This window comes from Danio rerio, chromosome 17, assembly GCF_049306965.1.
Source record: "Danio rerio strain Tuebingen ecotype United States chromosome 17, GRCz12tu, whole genome shotgun sequence".
Classification (NCBI taxonomy): domain Eukaryota; kingdom Metazoa; phylum Chordata; class Actinopteri; order Cypriniformes; family Danionidae; genus Danio; species Danio rerio.
The window spans coordinates 9280111-9295866 of NC_133192.1; the positions used below are offsets into that span (position 1 = coordinate 9280111).

At 38.5% G+C, this 15756-nt stretch overlaps 1 protein-coding gene across 1 annotated transcript in view; it reads right to left on the bottom strand.

The window, feature by feature from the left end:
• The window catches only part of syne1b (spectrin repeat containing, nuclear envelope 1b), a 329470-nt gene that overhangs the window by 289774 nt on the left and 23940 nt on the right, over window positions 1-15756 (bottom strand). Inside the window, exon 3 of the mRNA XM_017351755.4 lies at window positions 2998-3059. Coding sequence (XP_017207244.3) covers window positions 2998-3059 — 62 coding nt within the window. The remainder of the gene's footprint in view (window positions 1-2997; window positions 3060-15756) is intronic.

Consider the following 15756-nt stretch of genomic DNA (forward strand, 5'->3'; position numbering starts at 1 on the left):
ACATTCTCATTTAGTGACTGTCTATGATGATTTATATTGACACGAAAGTTACATGTTACAAATTAAATAATGAAATATCATGCAGACTATTTTTAAAGCAGCCATAGAATGCATTGCTATATGCTATTTTGTTTTCTGGTATCTAAATAGAAATTATATGGTTTATGTGACAGCAAAGATTCCTTAATAATGGTTTCACATGACCATTTTCAACCCAAAACAATCATACTTTACAATTGTCAAAAATATTCTAATGCTGTGTTCACACCAGACGCGGAACGCGCGGATAAATCGCACTATTCGCGCATAAATAGCCACGTTTACATTTGAGTTTACTTGCTTCATTCGCGCGTCAAATCTGCTTCATTTGCACATCACTTCAGAACAGACGCGGACTCGCGTGATGGGCAGGGCTTTTGTCTGCCCGGTGACTGTAGCTTCATAGCTAAATGGCTAAATGGATTTTATTGAAAAAATAATTGTTTATGTGCTTTATGAAGGCTAAAAAACAGCGTCGATACGTTTAGGGCCATGTCTGAGTCCAATAGGTCCTTTCAGAGGTGCATCCAGCTCTGTGAGCTCATAAACTCCTCCAGAAACTTAACCTGGTTGATGGAGGCTTTCAGCGGTGCTTCTGACTGAGCCCAACCCAGTTTGATGAACTTTTTGTCGGTGTCGGCTGGAGGATTTCCCCCGGGACACCAACAACAGGTATATGCCACAATCACGCCCCCACAAAAACAAGCTTCTGATTGGTTAACGCGGCACGAATGTCTGCTGAAGTTCAGACTTTCGAACTCGAGCAATTCGCGCATCAAACGCGTGTCAAACGCACATCAAACGCCGCAACATTCGTGCCGCGCTATTCGCGCCGCATCATTCGCGCATTTCGCGCCGTAGGATGTCTATTCGCATGTTTGCATTGACTTAACATGTAAATCACTTACACTTGACGCGCGTTCCGTGTCTGCTGTGAACGCAGCATAATAAATTGAGTAGAGTCCTTGTTTTTTCAGTTAGCAAGAAGGAGTGACTAAGCTATCTTAACTTGTTCAAAAACCTAGTTTTCTCCTGAGTTGTGCGGTGGATCAAATATAGGCTTAATTTTAATTATCATCAATAAAAGGAGCTGACAGAGATGTATATATTTCATTTATTAAATTTTTTGATGTATATCGACAGGATATAAAAGAAGATAAAGACAGGAAGGGATTAATGTCAACTTCTGCATGAACAGATTCATTTTTTAAAGATTAATGGCAACCTTTCACTCAAGAAAAAAACGCAGTAAGAACAAAGTGATATGACACCATGCATAAACGTGAACTGTACACTTATATTCAGCAGTCTACATGTGTTTGTTGCCTCATTACAAACATATATGGTAAATTTCACAATATACACGTTAAACTTACAAAAGATACATTTAAACAGACCTTCAGGATGCCTCTTTGGAATGTCTTTGAACAAATTTATAATCTGTATGTCCCACAATTTGCATTCTGACGAGCTGTAAACAGATGTACCTGCTGCACAGAACTACTTACTCTTTCTAAGCCTCCTCCATGTTCAATATTTCCCACTTAAATAGTAAGTATAACACAAGCTTAGTTAAACTTGAAAATAAGGGGAAATTATTAATTCATGCATTCCTATTTCTGTCAAAATTCTGCCACTCTAGGCTTGTTAATTCTTGTTTGTTGACACTAGTGCTGTCATGTCTTGTGTTGTGCTCGACTTGAGTTTTCTCGGGTCGAGCACTGGTTTTGTCATTGTGTGTGTGTGTGTGTGTGTGTGTGTGTGTGTGTGTGTGTGTGTGTGTGTGTGTGTGTGTGTGCGTCGTCTATACTCCCCCTGTGTTCCTGCTCTAGTCTTGTCTCGCCAGCCCAGCCAAATTTGTTTGTGTTATAGTTATGTTTTTCTTCCTCTGGGTGGTTTTTGTTGTCCTTTTTGTTTTAATTTAATTAATAATAAATTATCTTATGTTGCATTTGAGTCCTCGCTCCCTCATCCTTCCTGAACCTTGACAATTTCATAATCATTTCCATAGGCTTAACCAATTCACCAATACAGCATGTCTTTGGACTTGTGAGGAAAACCGGAGCACCTGGAGGAAACCCACACAAACACTGGGAAATGATCATTTGTTGTAATTTCACAAGGAAACATTGTAGCCAATCAAAGCCTGAAGCGTGCATATTAAAGATCCTGAGTGGATTGACACAGTCGGAGCATTTTTAAAATGTTTTTCAAAGGGATTTTAGAGATTTACGTGAGGAAACAATTGTGTTTAAGGCTGACGTTGTCATTTCCATGTTAAAAAAAGTGTATTTTTTCTTGTATTATTTAGCTATGCATAGGTATGAACAGATTTTTATTCTATGACACCTTTGATACCACATGCACATTTAAAAACAAATCACAATAAAGTTCTTTAGGTATTATGTGATGAAAAAACAAACTATTTTTCAAAACTTTGCAATCATAAGATTTAAAAAAATTCAAAGTAACTTTTTCAAATTTTGTTTTAAATAACTTGTTCATCAATTTTCCTTCAGCTTAGTCCCTTATTTATTAGAGGTCACCACAGCGGAATGAACTGCCAACTATTCCAGCATTTGTTTTACATAGCATATACCCTTCCAGCCGCAACCCAGTACTGGGAAACACCCATACACTCTCGCATTCACACACACACTCATACACTATGACCAAAATAGTTCATCCAATTCACCTATAAACACATGTGTTTGGCCTGTGTGTGAAACCGGAGCACCCAGGAGGAAACCCACGCCAACACGAACATGCACACTCCACACATTAATACCAATTGGCCCAGCCGGGACTCAAACCAGCAACCTTCTTGCATCAGTAACAATCAAGCATTTTTAAAAACAGCAGCCAATCCTATTTGTACTGTAATCCAGTGTAAATAGCACTACTAGCAGCACAATGAGGTTTTGAGGTAAAAACAAAACAAGTTGCGAAACATCTTACCTTGGCCAAGTGTGAATTAATCCACTTTGTGAAAGTTCTTTTCTGCACCGACTCCTGTTCATCTGCACAAGAGAGAAACACAATAACCACATAAGTGGGCAAATAATTTACTGTTCATTACTTTACAGTGATATTATGAGCTTCTGTCTTCTTCATTTTGCTCACAGCCTTCATGACTCATTTGGCTATTATATTGGTTATTTATAAAAAAATAAATGCATTCCAGAGAATTAATTATTGTGTGTTTTACAGTTCCATTACAGTAAGCCTGCATTCAAAGCTAGAGAGAAGATATTCACCAGCACAGAAGAGCTGAGAGTCCACATGTGGCATGGGCAAAAGACATTAACATGATATCAGATACAGTACATGTGGCAATATTCCCATCATTAGACAGAGTACAAATCATACTTCACATAAACAACATACTGCATTTTTTGAAGGCAACATAGATATGCATTTAAGCTCAACCCACAAGCTTTCAAGAGGTTGTGCAAGCCACAGTATAAGCAAAGACTATAGAATACACAAGTCATGTCACTCATGTCTTTTTATACAGGTATAACGGTCAATATGGTGAATAAAGCCCCGCCTACTAGTACAGAAGCCAATCATCGATCGGTATATGGCGAATAAAGCCCGCCTTTTAGTACAGGAGCTAATCATCGATCACTATATGGTGAATACAGCCCGCCTTCAAGTACAGGAGCCAATCATCGATCACTATAGATTGACGATACTCCCGGGGAGGGGCTCGAACTAGACGTCCATCATCATTATATTTTACAGGGATGGCAAAATGCTTTCATACATGCGAATTGAATGACGTGGGGAATGATCTCTCTGCAATTATTATAAATGTTAGATTAACAAAGTTGTGATCTGCTTTGTTTTCAGACTTGCTCAGGAGCGCACAATGTATACCAACACAAATCAGCACAGAAAAAGTTTACAATTTTTGAGTTTGTTGCTAAGGTGTTTCAATATAAATATTAGCATGTTACCAGGATCTTGTAAGGTAGTTTCTAATGTGCTCTTATGCCGAGTTCAGACAGCAGGATTTTCAAAGTAGTCGTGTCACAAATGTTTTCACCAGGCCCGTATTGGCCAATCGGGAGGACCTGGGGAGTTCCCGGTGGGCCGGTCCGTTTTTTTGGACGCGAGTTTCTAGCTGCTTGCACTCTCAGCAGTCGCAGTTTTTTTTCATTTATTTATTTGTTTGACCATAGCCTCACTCTTTTTATTCATTTTTTTGCCGCAGCTCCATTCTTCTTATTTATTGTCTTGCAGTCCCATGAGCAAAATGCAGCCTGCAGGGTAATGATGATTTAACAATCATTCCGGCCTCACAGTAGTTACAGTGCCATTGTGGTCCAGTGGTCAGCATGTTGTGTTACGACATCGATGATTCCTGTTCGATCCTCACTTGAGTAGTACTTCTTTTTTTTGTTTTTTCATTTTTATTGTTAAGACATATAAAACTGCAAGGTTGTTGAACATTTGAAGTTCTAAAGCAGCTGTTTTCTTGAAAAAGACGTGATCGTGTAATTAGAAACAGAATTGGAAATGACCTTATTTTAATATAGTCAGTCGTGAACTGAGGTGGGCTGGTCTAATGCTTAAAACTCCAGGGCTGAAAAGGAGTCCTACTCCGGCCCTGGTTTTCACGCTGCATGACAATCTGGGGTTCGTTCCTTGTACGTGGATTACTCAGTTAGCTGGATTTGGTTATTGACAATCCAAGATCGTTTTGTTCGTTAAAACTGATCCATGAGTTGTTGTCATAGCAACAGTTCTGGTAGCTCAAATCTGCTAGGGAGCAGGCTCATTTCATATAAACAGGATTAGATCAGGTCAGATTAAGCAAAGATAAAACTGAAAGTATGTACCAATGATACCTGATATTTTCTTACAGTAGTTATATACACTTGGGAAAATAGTAAATATATATATTTTTAACAATAATTATTTATAAAGTTATTAATAAAACTTATGCAATCTGCACTCCAAAATAAAAGTACAAAGACTGCCACCTGGTGGTTCAAAGAGAATATTTATTGATATGAACTTTTTGATTCATTCATTTTCTTGTTGGCTTAGTCCCTTCATTAATCCGGGGTCGCCAGAGCAGAATGAACCGCCAACTTATCCAGCAAGTTTTTACGCAGCGGATGCCCTTCCACCCGCACCCATCTCTGGGAAACATCCACACACACATTCACACACACACACTCATACACTACGGACAATTTAGCCTACCCAATTCACCTGCACCGCCTGTCTTTGGACTGTGGGGGGAAACCGGAGCACCCGGAGGAAACCCACGCGAAGGCAGGGAGGACATGCAAACTCTACACAGAAACACCAACTGAGCCGAGGTTCGAACCAGCGACCCAGTGACCTTCTTGCTGTGAAGCGACAGCACTACCTTTTGTAAACATCCAGTTATTCTTTACAACCGGCTACTATAATACTACTATGGCTACTATAGTAAAGAAAATCCGGTCTAACCATAAAACTAAATAAATTGCTAAATACTCTTGACACATGAAAGGGTAAAGCCCACAACAAAGGTGGAAAATTATTGCGTATCATATTTAACAAACCGTTTCCTACAAATTTTATTTAATTTTGCTCATGGATAATTGAATATTAATCAGATGATGTCATTACGCTGCTTTGCTGTCAGCCAATCGATGCACTGATCATGATTTTGAGGATCGATAGATCTGTCCTTTACAACACACACAGCGATCCCAGATCAGTTCATCCAGACATTTTAATCTGATTCACGAACTTGTTTGACGAACCAAATTAGCCAAAGATTAGTTATCAACATTAAAAGATCCAGCAGGGCTCGAAATTGCGACTATTTTGGTCCCATATGCGCCCGAAAATTAATCTATGCGACCTAATAATATATTTGGGCGCATTAGTGCGACTGCAGATAATGGTTGTAGTGCGACCTGTTTTGATTTTTTTGTAAAAACGTGCTGAATCGCTCTTCCCTGCCGCTATATTGGTTCATATTAGCTGTCAATCACTCAAGGTATTCCGCTGTCAGATGACAGGGAAGGAGCTTTTATGACCACGGGAAATTCAAACGGCTGAAGAATGAAAACTTAAAGCATGCAGGTTTGCAAACCCCACCTAAAGTTGAGGCGCAGATGAGAGCGATCATGACACGTGATGGATATCTGCCAGCTGAGATCAATCGAGTACGTGCTTTTCGGAGAAAGCGCCCGAATCTCGATGCGTTGCATTCACTGCGTGTTCAGCGCAAATGTCCGCTAAAAGTCAAATCTAATACTGTACATATCATCGCCAAAGAAGCTCGCCTTTACTAAGTTTACACTGAAACTATGGCTCATCATAACAAACAGCGGTTTTGCGCCGGTGGTCACAGCAAGAATCCTGCTCAACCTGCTCATAAATTGGGTCGGCTGACTCGCCTGCTTTCCACTAACACAGAAAAATGAAGATCAGCTCAGACTGAACCTTTAAATTGACACAGACTGAAACCAAAACTTTTAAAGAGTGATAGAATTGAGACTTTACTTACTTTTTTTTTGTCTATTCTTTTTTGAGGTGTATATTATTTTTTATTTATTTACTGATGACTTTGCAGCTTTCAGCATTGAATTGAATTATTTATTATAATCTTTTATTCGTTTTGTAGCAGAAAAATTATTTATTAAATTGACATTCATATAAAACAGCACAAAATAAATATTTCTTACTGCAATGCTTCATTTTTGTTTGATGCAAACTATACATTTATTTTTCATAAAGTAACAGACTTTTTATAGCAGATATTCATGCACGTTCAAGGCAGTTCATTGTTACTATTATTGTCATTTTCATTATCATTAATATTCTATAATTATTAGACATTCATTTTGGAATTATTGCACACAAATATCAAGTCATCACAGCATTAGTTAGATAGTTGTTTCTGGTTTTTGTTAGTCCTATTGATGTTGTTTTAAAATACAATAAATACCTTAAAAAACTATTTGCAGCGGTGCTCATTCATTTTGGTGGATGCTCCTAAATTTTTTTTTGGTGCTCCTAAATATTTGAAGTTGGGAGCACCGGTGCTACCAAGTAAAAACGTTAATTTCGAGCCCTGTCCAGGATCTGCCAAATCATCTTAGATCATTTAAGCGTGGTACGAAGAACGGACCCCTGGGCTGGCGGTTTGTTGCTGCTTTGTTTACACTGCAAGATGGATCGGCAACTTTCGGCATTTCACATTGCATGACTTTACAATAGGATGAATCGCTAACAACTTCGTCCAAACTCTCAACCAAAAACATGTAGTATATCTTTTGTTATTACCTACATAACGAGAAAAGAAGCCTTTAATGGGGTAGAAAATGTACATATTTGCTCAGCTTGGTTTGAAGGGAATTAGTCATTTCTCCTCAACTTTCTCTTTTGACCCGGTTGTGATATTGCTCACGACACGTCAAACAGACACGGGTGCTCCTGCCAAATGTCCACTAGTTTTACCTCCATTTCATGGGTCCAAATAAACAGAAAAGGAGCGCTTTTAACTTCTCCCCCAACCTCCCGCTGGCCTGTAGGTACACACACACAAGTGAATGCTGCTCCCTCACTGGCTGTAGGCGATCACTGATGTTATTTTCAGTCAAAACCCTTTTACACAGCATGATTTGAATTGCCAACAGCTCCAGATGTTTAGCATTACCAAATATCTCACGGGCATCGGCAACTCATCTGCGATTCTCTCAGATCGCGTCTTTGATAGTTCACATTATGTGAGCGTTACTCAGGTAAACGAGCACCGATTTGCCTGTGATTTCAGGCATTCGTCAAAAATTTCTCAAAACCTGTCGTCAAGTCAAAATCGGGGTTAAAATCAATCATGCAGTCTGAACTCGCCATTACTTTCAGTGGGTGCCTGATGTAAAAGTTTTCTATGAATGCCAGGCCGCTAATGCTTTGAGTTGTTGCTAAGATTAACTGGGTTGTTACTAAGGTGTTACTAGGACATCCTGGGGGTTGGAAGGCTGATATATATATATATATATATATATATATATATATATATATATATATATATATATATATATATATATATCGGTGGTGAGCCGTTATCGGCGTTAACGTAGCGCGATAAAAAAATATATCTATAGAACGTTAATCTATTCTCAAAGTTGGGATGGAAGCTGGGTCTATTTTACGCAAGTTATGGCGACTTTCACCTTGATATTTTAGCGCGGATGTATCCCTGACCGGTGAGCCGTCTGACAAAAAAGTGGTCTTCTGAATCAAATCAGCAGGATGCCTGACTTTAACTGCAGTTTGGCAGTTTCACTTTAACTCATGAACATTTCCTGTGACAAACTGGGGTATTAGACACAAATAAGGAGTAAGGACTGATGTGAGTGTTATGAAATTTAATAACGCCAGCAAAATAGAAAGAAAAAAAAACCTCTGCATTTCACGATGTGTGTGTGTGTGTGTTTGCGTGTTTGTGTGTGTGGTCCTTTTCTGACAGCCGTGTGTGTGAATCTTGTCGGAAAATATGTCGGAAAGTCCTACATGATAGTTTGATTGCAGTGTTGCAGTGGTATAATGCCACTAATATAAGCATCCTCCACATGTCTTTCATTTCTGTTTAGTTCAGTAAAGCCTTTAGTCGCATGAAGGTCATTAAAAATCTCTGTTCACATGGGAGACTCTTAATAAAAATTGTTTTGATCATATTAAAATCGTATTAAAGTATTGTTGCCCATGTAAACATACTCAATGTTTAACACACCGTCAGGGCTCTTTGAACTTGGCCTTGCGAAGCAGCATTTTCTGTATGTACGTACATCAAAAGCAAGTATGAAATCGCTGTTTAGAGCTTATGTAGGCCTACAGTTTAAAATTATTATTTAACTGAATAAACAGTTAGTAACACAAGTACAAGTACAAGAAAATAATTTATTTTCATCACCAATTATCATAGTGGAACAGTTTCTCAAGCAGTTTGTGATGCATTTTGGAAACAGGAGATGAGCCCCTGGTCTAATGCGCCACCTGGCTTGAGAAACATTTCTCAAAGACTTATTATTTGGGTAGCACACATGTTCTGAATGCCTTCGGCAGAATTCAAATTAGCCATTTTAATCTAGATTAATCTAGTTTCATTCCAAGATTAATCTAGGTTAATCTAGATTAAAAAATTAATCTATGCCCACCTATAATATATATATATATATATATATATATATATATATATATATATATATATATATATATATATATATATGTTCTGATTGTTTGCTACTGTAGGTTGTACTTGTGTTGCCAGCGTATTGTTACATTGTTAGTCTGTTATGAGTGTTGTCTGACTCGCTCAGGAGCCCACAATGTAAACCAATGCAAATCACCACATATAGTAATGTGTTTATAGTAATGTGTTTTGAAAAACATATTACAAACACTCTGGATGAAATGGGCTGAGAGCATCTTTATAAATGCTCTTTGAGTGTCTGAGAATTGGAAAATATACATTACATATGATATTTAGGGTAGCTGGCAGCTAGATCTTTGAAACTCCCACTCAAGCTAAGCAGGGCTGCACCCAGTTCAGTACCTGCATGGGAGACCACATAAGAAAGCCAGGTTGTTGCCAGATATGGTGGCCAGCAGGGGGCGCTCAACCTGCAGTCTGTGTGGGTCCTGACGCCCCAGTATGTTCATGGGGACTGTATACTGCTCAGTGAGTGCCGTCTTTTGGATGCGAAGTTAAACCAAGGTCCTGACTCTCTGTGGTATTAAAAATCCCAGGTTGTCCTTCAAAAAGAGTAGAGGTTTAACCCTGGCATCCCAGCCAAATTTGCCCACTGGCCTCCGTCTATCCTCCTAACCATCCCCATATTATAATTGGCTTCATCACTGTCTCCTCTCCACCAATCAGCTGGTGTGCGGTGTGGCAATAAAGCTGCCGTCGTGTCATCCAGGTGGATGCTGCACACTGTTGGTGGATGAGGAGATCGCCTCCAATGTGTAAAGTGCTTTGAGTGTCCAGAAAAGTGCTATAAAGATGTCAGGAATTATTATTATCATTCATTCATTCATTTTCTTGTCGGCTTAGTCCCTTTATTAATCCGGGGTCGCCACAGCGGAATGAACCGCCCACTTATCCAAGTTTTTACGCAGCGGATGCCCTTCCAGCCGCAACCCATCTCTGGGAAACATCCACACACACACTCACTACGGACACTACGGACAATTTAGCCTACCCAATTCACGTGTACCACATGTCTTTGGACTGTGGTGGAAACCGGAGCACCCGGAGGACACCCACACAAAGGCAGGGAGAACATGCAAACTCCACACAGAAACGCCAACTGAGCCAAGGTTTGAGACAGCAACCCAGCGACCTTCTTGCTGAGAGGCGACAGCACTACCTGCTGCGCCACTGCCTCGCCAAATTATTATTAATATATATATATATATATATATATATATATATATATATATATATATATATATATATATATATATATATTTTTTTTTTTTTTTTTTTTTTATTGTTATCAACAAGCTGCCACAAGAAAATGCATCCATGTACAATTTTCTTCTTTATTTGTAGTGTGAGTGCTTACAATTTATTGCAATCAGAGTGTGATAGTTTATGATACAATAAACCTAAACAGATCAATGGGATCCAGGTTCCTGTGTCCCAAATTCCCATAATGCATTGAACTATAATGTCCCATTCCCATTCTCTATTAGGTGTAGTTTCAGCAGGCTCTGGACTTCAAGTAAATTGTTAGATTTTGTAATGTTTTTTTCCTGTCAGTATGGCTCAATTTTGCTAGACGTTGCACTTGTGTGACTACCAATTTATCATAGCATTGCCATTCTCCTCTGTATGAGAAATATTAAAATGGCAAATGTGGCAAAAGCAGGATGTGGCTTCTAAGGTGTTCAAAGAGGTTGCCGGCGTCTTGTAACACAACTATAAATTATTCTGAGTAGCTGTCAAGTCATCATTATCCAGTTACTAAGAAGTTCTTGGCAGTTTCCAGGGCATTGTGAGGTGGCTGTAAACATGTTCATAGGGGTTGCCAGAGTGTTGCTACTTGTTTTCAAAGATGTTCTAAGTGGTTGCCAGGTTGTTGCCATGCAGCCAAACGGATATTCTGAGTTACTGTAAGGCCAGTGTCATTATGTTGTTATGGAGGTTAAAAGTAGCTGCCAGGGTGTTGCTTGCTATGCAGTCAATAAGATGTCAATGTGTTTTTTTCAGAGCACCATTACTGTTTGTTTTAAGATGCTATGTATGTGACGGCATGGTGGCTCAGTGGTTAGCACTGTTGCCTCAAAGCAAGAAGGTCGCTAGTTCCTGACTGAGCCAGTTGACATTTCTGTGTGGAGTTTGCATGTTCTCCCCGTGTTGATGTGGGTTTCCTCCAGGTGCTCTGGTTTCCCCCACAGTCCACAGAAATGCATTAAAGGTCAAATTAATAAACTAAATTGGCCGTAGTATGTGAGTGTATGTGTGAATGTGAGAGTGTAGGGTTGTTTCCCAGTACTGTGAATGTACCAGTAGTATGAATGAATGAATGAACAAATGAATGAATGAATGAATGAATTAATTAATTAATTAATTAATGAATGAATGAAAACCTCACAGCGTGAGCCAGCTTTAAGATGTTATGTATGTTGTACAGAAATTATTCTGTAAATGACTTCTGACACGTTTTCAGGGTGTTGCTATGCACTAGACCTGTTGTGTCTAAGATGTTCTTTGCAGACTCTTAAGCATTTCCAAATGACTGTAAAAGTGTTCAGAGTGGTTGCTAGGGTGTTGCTATTTATTTCCACAGCTTCACGTGGTTGCCATGTTCTTGCTGTGTAGCTTTAAAGAGATAGTTCACCAAAAAATGAATATGTGCTCACTGTTTACTCACGCTCAAGTGGGTTCAAACCTTTTATTTTCTGTTAAACACAAACTAAGTTGGTTTGAAATATATGTATGTTAGAAACCTGTAACCATTGTCTTCCATAGTATTTGTTTTACCTATTATGAATGTCAATGGTTACAGGTTTTCAGCATTTTTGAAATATCTTCTTTTGTGTTTGACAGAAGAAAGTGTCACACTTTATTTTGATAATCCATTTCTTAAATTTAAGTTACATTGCATCTACATGTCAACTAATTCTTATTAGATTATAAATAGACTGTTTGTTAGGTTGGGGTCAGGGCCGGGTTAGGACACATTGGGCACTGGGGTTACAGCAAATCCAAGGGCTCCCTTTAATTTTTTACCAAACTAAAAATTATAAAATAAAATAAAAAATATATATAAATAGTTGGTGTTATTTTTGTTGTTGTTATTATTATTATTAATATTTTATAAATTATTATTATAAATTTTTTTTAAATATGCAGGCTATACAAAATCAAGTAATGACATAATATGAACTTTAAAGTTCAAACAAAAACCACCTGCAATACTTCCTAATTTGAGCACAGTTAATATTCATAAAAAAATTGGCTTTCTAACTAGTTAGACACTGTAAAGTATAACCGAGTGTATTTTATTAAGATACATGTTCTGCAACGATAGACATTTTGATAACTGTTTGTGTACGCTATTTAATTTTTCCGACAACTGTCTCAGTTATATTGTGTTTTGTAAGGATTGTGCGGGTGCGTGCCGGTTCCTTGAGTCCAGCTGTAACCACCGCGCGGCCGATACTTTGCTTTAGTTATGAGTCCATTCAGCATGATTCAGCCCATCCCAGCTTCTGTTACTACATGTACCAATGATACACCAAAGTGTATCAATGATGAAGACTGTTTGAATTTTTTTTTTTCCTACGACAAGCTTGGTTAGCCTACCTTTGACTGAACGGTTCTCACGGTAGTGCCAAAATAAGACTGTCCTCGGAAAATTAGGACATCTGATCACCCTTATGGGTGCCTTAACAGGGCTATTCAAGATGCTGATTGGGCTACATCCGCTCCGAGCCCCAGTTTAGCACCAGCGTCACTGTTTTTGAACAGCAGCGAACTGAAATAAATACTACACATCATCAACAAGAAAAAGCATAACGCAAAGAGGCATTTCCCGCATCATAGCCCAAATTAATTATTCAACCAATCAAGGGCCCCCTTCTTCCGTAGACCCTGGGGCTTCAGTCCCAGCTAGCCTTTATGTTAATCCAGCCCTGGTTGGCGTTAGGGTTAGTGTAAGTTGACATGTACTTTCAGAGTTTCTTATAGTCAGTTAAATGTCTGTTGAAGGAGCATATCAACAGATATTAAGCAGACAGTCTACTAATACTTAAATGGACCATCAAAATAAAGTGTTACCTAAGTAAGAAACTCAAACAGGTTTGTGACAAGTAAATGATGAATGATCAGTTTTGGGTGAACTATAACTTTACAGGGACTACATATTGATCCAAATCATCTGGTGTGTAAAAAATAAAACATTTAACACTGCAACTATTTAACTTACTACAAGTATGAGCACTGGAGCACTGGTCTTTTTTTTCTTTTTAGTCTAAATGTACTACTAGAAAAGCTTGACTTGCATCCATTAGCACAATATGCAAATCTTGCAGAGCATTTCAAGACACAGATAAGGTCATTTAGGTCACCAACAAACACCCACCAGACATATTTACGCACGATAGGCTCAGACAACAGGCCAGCGATATCCACAACACACAACATCCTAAGGTTTGCATGCACGTCCTAATGCAATGCATGATGTATGTTATTAAAAAAGCATCCATGTACCACAGCACACATGGCATGCCGGTGCAGCCTTAAGCACACCACAGCCGTCATAATCCAACATGCGCAGCTGTAAAGAGGATAACATCAGCCCAAAAAGCTGAGATTACCTCTCCCGAGTAGGGGGAAGAAGACGAGGAAGACCTCAGCTGGCCAATAATGTCTAGTGAGCCATATGACCCAGAGAGACGTGCCGTTGCATATCTGGATCATGCATCTGTTTCACCTACATTCAGTGAACATGTACAAGTGAATCCCTCACTCCTGAAAGATCCAGTCGGATGAGAGCAGGAGACATCCCACTTACCGCGAAGATACTGAAAGAATCCCGTCACCAGATTCAGAGACGTGGTCTTTTTCACAGCTACGTCCTTAAAGTGAGCCATTGTGCACGCTGATTCTTTGTGTCCTTCATGTGTGTAAGTGTGCGTGTGGAAAACCACATCAGCTATCCTTTATTTCCTCCGGGGAGAGAAGCTTTCCGTGTGAAAACACAGCGCGACTGAGCTCTGAATGTTCTCCTCCTGTTCTCTCTCTCTCTCTCTCTCTCTCCCTCTCTCTCTCTGCTTCTAATCGAGGGCAGTTTTAAAAAGGCAGGCGGCTTCCTGTTTTTGGGAATGGTGCTGGTGTGGATGCTCCGTTCAGGTCTGTTCTAGTTCCAGCAGCATCCCACCGCTGCAGCCATACTAACCGGCTATGGCAGCGATGGTCCAATCAGCATGCAGGGGGGGCTGTGATGTCACCAGGCAGCTGGTGTTATCCTGATTTATATGTGCGGGTGGGGGTCAGCACTCGTGCTACACCGCCTGAACTCCACTACAGGCACTGCAGACACCCTAATGCTGGAATGGCTTAAGAAATAATCAGATTCGTTGCAGTGCAGAGAATGCTTTACAACAATGGAAATAATGGTGGGTGTGCATGTGAGAGTAAGATGCAGAGCAAACAGAAAGTGTTACTGTTTGTTTGGTTTTTGGTTTGGGACGTCGCTGGTGTAGTTGTGCATAATTTATAAAATAAACATTAGGGGTGTTTGATAAGGCATTTTACCTGTCTCATTTATTCTATTGAGGATTTTCTGACGTAAGAAGAAATGTTTTTATTTTGGAAAATCAGAAGAAATGTTTTAGAATTTATTAGAATTAATGAAGATTATGTGTTATAAAATTAACACATAACATACAGTGTTCAGCATATGAGTACAACCCTCACAAATCACTCAATTCAGATGCTTTACAATATTATATTTGTGCATAAACATTAGATTAGCTAGTACTGAAGCAAATGTACACTCAAAAAAATATATATTTAGTTGCTCGTTCAAACTACTTATTTAAAATGAGCTGAAACAACACAGTTCTTAAGATTTCATTGGGACAACTGATTTTTTTTATGTTCAATCCACAAATTTTGTTAAAAGTGTTAAAATAATTTAATCGTGTTAATTTGTGTTGGGACAACATAAACGATTTGTGTGGAACCCTGCATTTTTTACATTGAATGTGTTAGGGGAAAATATTTAATTAAAATGTAAAAAACAAAATAGCAAAAAAAATAAAATAAAATAAATAAAAATAAATAAATAAATATATATAATTCGGTTGGAATTTAGTAGCTGTAAATCTATATGCAATATTTTACATTAATTTAAATGTATTATCTTTCTGTTTATAAAGATGTTCAGTGACTAAAATATATCTGTTTAATAAATCTGCTTTGTTTAAAAGCACCAAATTATAACCTACAGTTGAAGTCAGAATTATTAGCCCCCCTGTTTATTTTTCCCCCCGATTTCTGTTTAACAGAGAGAAGATTTTTTTTCAACACATTTCGAAACATAAAAGTTTTAATAACTCATTTCTAATAACTTATTTATTTTATCTTTGCCATAATGACAGTAAATCATATTTAACTAGATATTTTTCAAGACACTTCTATACAGCTTAAAGTGGCATTTAAAGGCTTAATTAGGTTAACTAGGC